General features: G+C 50.1%; 1 protein-coding gene across 5 annotated transcripts in view; it reads left to right on the top strand.

Annotated features, from left to right (window-relative positions):
* The window catches only part of GRIP2 (glutamate receptor interacting protein 2), a 266,026-nt gene extending 260,823 nt beyond the window's left edge, over positions 1-5,203 (top strand). For 4 of the 5 annotated variants that reach the window (XM_017732544.1, XM_017732542.1, XM_017732543.1 and 1 more), the window contains exons 23-24: positions 484-630; positions 3,107-5,203. In XM_017732544.1, coding sequence (XP_017588033.1) covers positions 484-630; positions 3,107-3,304 — 345 coding nt within the window. In that variant the 3' untranslated portion in view covers positions 3,305-5,203. Of the gene's footprint in view, positions 1-483; positions 737-3,106 lie in introns of all 5 variants that reach the window. The other variant, XM_017732546.1, reaches the window with a different exon arrangement.
* The last annotated feature ends 1,440 nt before the right edge of the window (positions 5,204-6,643 follow it).

Raw genomic sequence — 6,643 nt, 5'->3', positions numbered from 1 at the left:
CCTGCTGAGTGATGTATTAAAAATGAGCTGCCTTCACATTTGACTCACTACATTAAAAATTCCCTGTGAACATGTTGATCTTTCATGTGCTGGTCTGGCACACATGGAGGATACACAGCATAACCTGGGCCAGGGAAGGCGATGCTCCATTAAAAACACTTGTTTGTCGCTCTTTTAGTGAAACATGAGTGCTGTCTGTATTACACTGCTCGCATTTTCTTCCACATCCAAGGGCGAGGGACTGTCATGGGGTTGGTTTTATGCCAGTCACCAAAGCAATTCTTCCTGTGGTGATGGTGTCAGGGAAATAAGGCTTAGTCTCTGTTATCTGCTCAGGCTAAGAAAAACCCACCCAGGAGACCCAGAGCAGAATTGCTGTAGGTCTGCACGCATTGCTCATGCTGCTCCCATCCTGGCAGCCCTGTACATCACCTCCTTGCTCTGCTGCATTGAAACCTGCTTCTTCCCTTTCTGCCTCTCCAGATGACACTCCACAAAGACCCGGAGAGCGAAGACTTTGGATTCAGTTTGTCCGATGGCCTGTTAGAAAAAGGTGTCTATGTAAATATGGTCCGTCCGGATGGGCCAGCAGATCAGTGTGGCCTCAAGCCATATGACAGAGTGCTTCAGGTAATAAATGCAAAATGCAGTTCTGGAGGCTGGGACGGAGTGAATGAGTGGCTGAGAGGAAGAGAGAAGTGAGACCCATCCATGGCAGCACTAACTTTAATGAAAGGTAATAGTTAGCCAACTAGGTGAGCTTTTAGCCACCAACTCAATGGGACCTGTGTTTTATAACAGGAAATCACTAGGTAGTACCTTCAGGTGGTACCCCATGTGGTACTCCTAGGTTACACTAGTCCAGGGCACAGCCTGTTCTGGCACTGGCCTTTTTGAGCTTGGACAGCTCCAAACAAGCAAAAAGCTGTGCTGCTTCCTTTCCTCACCCTCAGTCCTATTCCTGGTTTTTGAATGAACCAGACTGTATTGACCAATATGTGTTGCTGTGAAGCCCCTTGTGGAATTAAGTGATGTTCATGAAGTTCTGTGCATGCCTTTGACAACTAGAAGAGTTTTCTAGGAAACACATCCTTCAAGCAAGGTATTTTTTATGGATATTTTTCTTTGAAAAATGCTTCATCGGAAATGACTGATGCAGAAACAGAATAAAAACTCTGGCCAAAAGCACAGTCTGTAATAGATGTGCCCTGGGCATATTGGACTACCAGAGGGACAGAAAAAGCCTGGTGAATTTTGGAATTTGGAGAGGAGCTCTGTATGGATGAAAACCAACTATTTTAGCTTTGAGGCAGCTCAAACAGCAACTGAAGGAAATGCAACCTCTATGGAAAAATTACCACCATTTGGAAATGCAGATATTGTGACCATATTTGGAAACACTCAGATGTTTAGTTTTACTGATTTCTAGGCGGGGGTTCTTAGCAGTTGGATTAGAGCCAATACTTTATGTACATCAGGTAACTGGAGGACTGGCAGCACTGTGGGGAACCTTGTTTAAGCTTGTTATGGTCTCTAGCCAGTTGGCTGCTATACAATTATTCCTTCTCAGCTTCAAATAAAAGATGGTGCAAGAATGAGCAAGAAGCTAATTAGGCTCTGGGCTGCCTTTCTGTTCAATGTTGGATGTGTCGCTTTTTGCAAGTGCCAAGTGCTCTGGGAGGTGTGCCCAAAATCCTAAACAGAGCGGCGTGGAGACTTTGGACACCCTTTTTCCACATGCTGTGCTGCACAGCTCACACCTACGGGCACATGAGGCGACTGCCATCGTGTTGATGTGTGGAGTTGGGAGTGAGGGATCGCAGACGTGCTACCGGTGACTCCCCTCAAGAAGCGCAGAGATGCATTGCTGAGGATGCTGCGCGGTGCTGCTGATTGTGGGCACAGTGACATGCCTGAAGGCCAGCGAAACACCTCATCCCTGCTGTCACAGACCCTCTGCCTCTCAGCTGCATGGATTAACTGGAGCATGGCATTGCACTAATGGCACTTCTGCACTGGAGCTGCCTGGCTGGCACAGAGCAGGGGGAGAGCAAGCTCGTGGTTTATCTCTCCTTGTCCATGCGCGGGCTAGAAATTGTCCCTCTGCTGTAAGGAGCAGTACTGGGGTCTCTGTGCGGACACCAGCTAGGGTGGGGGGACACTGCTGGTTTCACAGACCCAGCACTGTGGGCACGCATTAATTCTGGGAAGGGGCTTGGGATGGAAGGGTTGTATGGAGCCAAATATCCAGCCCTTACCCAAAGAAGGAAGCAACACCTGGCCCCAGGGGTTATGTTCACTCCAAAGGTGTATGGGAAATTCCTTTCTCCTTTCCCTGCTTCCCATCCCCCTGCCATTTGCCAGCCTGCTCTGTCCCAGAGCTGTCATGGCATCAAGCCCAAGTGTTCTGGTAGCTGTAGGCAAGAGAGCTGGGGTGGTTTCTCCAGATGACCCAGCCTAGAAATGTGCTTGAAGGTCTGCAAGAGCCAGCAGTAACTGCTTTCACTGCTGAATCCTACAGAGAGAATTTGCAGCTGCCTCCTGAGCCCACATGAAATGCATCCAGATTCCTGTGAAATGAAGGATATAAATGGGGAGAATGGAAGCAGAAACTGTTCAGTATAGTCTGGGTTTACTTCTGGCTGAGCTGGAAAATGGTTGCCAGAAGCTTTAGGGCTTTATTTGTTTTCTAGGTGCTGAATACTTGGCACCACAAATTTAAGGCCAGTAAAAGCCATGATGACAAAAAAGAAAATGGAAAATGGCAACATTTTTTCTACAGGCTTGAACAGGAGAACTGGTTTTGGGCCCTGCAGTGTTTAATACTTGTAATTCTGCCCCAGGCACTGGGGTCAGGGCTTATGCCTGGCCCAGACTTTCTTTTCCCCTTCCTCAATCAGTTACTGCATCACTCCTCAGCTAAGTGCAGATGCTCATTCTGAAGGGGTGCTTCTGCTCTGCTCCATTATGAACCTGGAACCAGGGACCCCCAAGAGTTGTGTGTTTTGTCCAGCTGGGGTTTAGCACTAATCTTGCATTTGCTGACTAACAAACATGATCTTTCTGTTGTTCCTCCCCATGGCACGTCCCAAATCCATCCCGGCAGGTAAACCGCATCCGAACGAGAGACTTTGACTGCTGTCTGGCCGTTCCCTTGATTTCAGAGGCTGGAGATAAGCTGGACCTGGTGATTAGCCGGAACCCCTTGGCACTGGCTGCCAATGCTCCCTCGGAGGGGAACAGAGAGCTCCTGGCGCAGGTCCCCTGCGGCGCCGAGGTCAAGGCAAGTGTCCAGACGCTCTGAGCAGCGGGAGCAGAGCAGACGAGGCCTCTGCTGAGCTCTTGTGGTATTTGGGGTGTTTCTCTTGGTTTTTTGCACTGGTATGTGTAAATGCTGTATGTACCATAACCTGCAAGTGGGGAGGTGGGTCTTCAGTGAGCCTGTAGACCTCCATATATTGCTGGAAAGGTCAGAGCTGGGTGTGCATCTGGGGCTGTGGCAGTGACGGCAGTGGGACAAACTGCCAACGGGAGGAAGGAGCATCCACAGCCATCCCCCATGTCAGGGCATCCCCCTGTGCTCCTGCCATCGAGTGTGCAGCATCCTGCTTCAGACATCCTCCTCACCCTGAAAGGCCTTGGCCATCCTACAAACACACATGGTGCTATTATGTTCCTTGTTTGCTTGGTTAATCACATACAGCAGGACTGAAATGCCTTTCCTTTTATGTTGTGCCCAGCTCCATCCTTTCAACACTCCTGGCAAATCAATTCCTGCAGCCCCTTGCACTCCCGGTACAGGGCTGTGGAGAGAGCTGTTAGAAGACACATCAAAATGTGCTTGTGAGTGGCTAAATGCAATTCTTGTGCAAAAATTGGTATTTGCAGCTGTCTCCTGCCAGCTCTGTCCACACTCCCTGCCAGATCTGGCTCGCCCTGTGATGGGATGAGGCACCTCGTGTGGCTGACTCCCATGAGCAGTGTTGTTACTTGTGCTCAGTAGTGACTACAGAGTAGAGGCCATACCCAGGGCTAAAGGCCCTGAGTACCTGCCTGAATCCCCCTGTTTGTCTGAGCTTAATGGAGATCTCTTGCTTGCAAACCTGGCCTGTGCCTGGAAATAGATAGCAGAATAGCAAAATTCCCAGGGCTGCCCCTGATGTTTTGGGTCAATGAAACCTTGCTGTCTCCCCTGAGGCAGAGGCATGACAAACCCTTGGTTGGGTGGTGGTTGTGTCCTGTGTTCCTGTGGGCTGGGTGGTGTGTGCCCCTTTGCCTGTTGCTGGCGTCTTGTAGCCCCGCGGCCGCTCCCCTCCCGCCCCAGAGCCCCTGGCCCTGCATGGCAGAGGGGCTGTGATGTTTGCATTGCCTGCCCTCTTTCCCATACTAGCACTTTATGATGATGTTCATGTCCTGGTGGCAGCATGAGGCCGGCGTCGCTTTCCCCGGGAAGGCCTGGGCAGTGGAGTGGAAGAGCTCACTCAATTGGATACGGCAGCTCCGGAGCCCACCTGCTTGCCCTTCCAGTTCCTCCCTCCCTACCTGCACGCCAGTGGAGCGTGGAGGTTGTTGGGTGGGTGTACAGCACGTGTGTGTTCGCTTTGCTGAGCCAGGACTCGTCCCCACACTGTCTGTCCCCGACATCCCCCAGTGACAGCAAAACGTATGCGGGTGTTTCCTCCAGGCACGGCCCCATCCATCTGTCGTTGTAGGCATTTTCTCTTTGAGTATGCAATATCCCATACCATTGCTGCCACACCTAGATAATGTGCCATAATTGATACCGTGGAGCATTGACAGTGCAGCCGAAAGTGTTTTTATATGCAATATTCTGAGCAGTGGAAGCTCACTGGGGCTTCTCATAGGTTTTTAATGAAGACTTTTATTAAAGGCTTTAAAAAAACAAAAAAAAGGAAGAAGAAAAACTTGGTCCTCGTATCCCTTCCTATGCATTTTGAATGAGGTGAAGATGAAATGCATTACTGAAATGTGTATTTTTATCCATATATTAGAGTGTATTCCTTGTAAAGTATTTTTATATGCTAATTTTCTTATGTATCTATGAAAGCACAATATTTAAAAGTACAGCATTTCAAAGAATATTTTAGTCCTGTTTTGGACCTATTTGTAAATCTCTGTATTTAAATGGGATTGGAATGACTTTGACTTTTTTTTAAAATTAAATAAAAGCAAATGAAGTGCGTTTGTTTTGGTTTGTGTTGCTTTCTGCTGGAGGATGGTAGTGAGGCAATGCTTTGCTTCCAGCAGCATTTTAACAGGGGACCCTGTTTGTGAGACACCTTGGAGGACAAGGGGGAGGCCACGCAGAGGGTTTGGCTGGGAGGCCACTGTTTGTAGGGCTACTGGTGTAGGTCTGGGGCTGTGCTTTGCTGCCCACCATAAGTGGTGGGACTCGGGTCGCTCCCCTCCCTGTGCCTATGGAGGCAATTTTGCTGTAGCTGTTAACGGGGAGCTGGAGATGCTCACGCATGTGGTTCCAGCATTGCCCGCAGCTTTTCCACACTGGAATCTTGGCTTGAAGCTGGGCTGCTCCATGACAAAACACTGACGCAGCAAAGCACGTGGCAGCCGTGACGGGGCAGCATTTGCAAAGCTGTGGTTAATCCCTGGGGATGGGTTAGAAAACTGCTGGAGAATGATGTGCTGGCAGGAGATGTCCCATCTGGTGCTCAGAACCCTGCATCTCCTGTGGGGTGCCTTGGGGTACCGTGGTAGCCAAATTACCCCGCCTCTGAAACTAGACATCCCAAGAGATGACTGCCACGAACCCAGAACACAGCTCCTTGTCTCCAGGCGTCGAGGATTTCTCTCCTAGGCTCCCATTGAGGGCAGCACAGGCTGGAATGCTTCCTGGATAAGGCCATAGGGAATCTCTGCTCACCAGCACAGAGAGGGTGAGTTGGAATTTGCACCCCTTTGTGACCAAGTGAGTAATGCAGGACTTTTCAGAGCCTGAGCGGGGTATAGGAATGTCCCTGGTTAGACTGGGGAATCATTGCCTTGCAAACAAGCCTTATCTGCCATCTCTGGCTGCCCTCCTGGGGTGAAGACTTCAGAACAGGGCCCTGCACCAGGGCCTTGCCAAAACCATGTGGAGCCAGCTGAGGCACTGGGGCTGCAGGAGGCTGAGTGAGCACCCATGAAATGCGAGTCCTGGGGCTCAGTGTGTGTCCAGGGGTTCTGTGTGTGTCCCAGGTAAAAGGTTAGAATGGAACTGCTCCCTGGGATGTGCCTCAGTGGGCAGCACATGCCCCTGCTGATGTCACTTCTCGTCCCATGGGCCTTGGCTGATGGGAGCAGCTGCAGCCCTGGGCAGGTGATGGCCACCAGGGCAGGTGGTCAAAACCTTCCAGCAGCAGCTCGTGGCACTTTGTGGCTTTTTAAATTTCCTGTTTATTTATTTTATTTTAACCTGAGACACACTGCAGTTGTTGCCTGTGCTCTTACAAGGCTGCTTAGACCAGACATTGCAGGCTGTGCTGATGAGAGGAGAAATTCCTGACAAAGTCCTCAATCACACCCAGCAAAACAATCAACCAAGCCAAAAAACCCCAGCTAAAGACAGCTGTGGGACTGATCCTGGGCATGGGGTGCTGGAGGCTCAGCTGTGATACTCAAATGT

Source organism: Corvus brachyrhynchos, unplaced genomic scaffold, assembly GCF_000691975.1.
Source record: "Corvus brachyrhynchos isolate BGI_N302 unplaced genomic scaffold, ASM69197v1 scaffold4, whole genome shotgun sequence".
NCBI classification, from domain to species: domain Eukaryota; kingdom Metazoa; phylum Chordata; class Aves; order Passeriformes; family Corvidae; genus Corvus; species Corvus brachyrhynchos.
The sequence above is the reverse complement of the archived record's forward strand: the minus strand, read 5'-3'. Positions and strand labels throughout refer to the sequence as shown.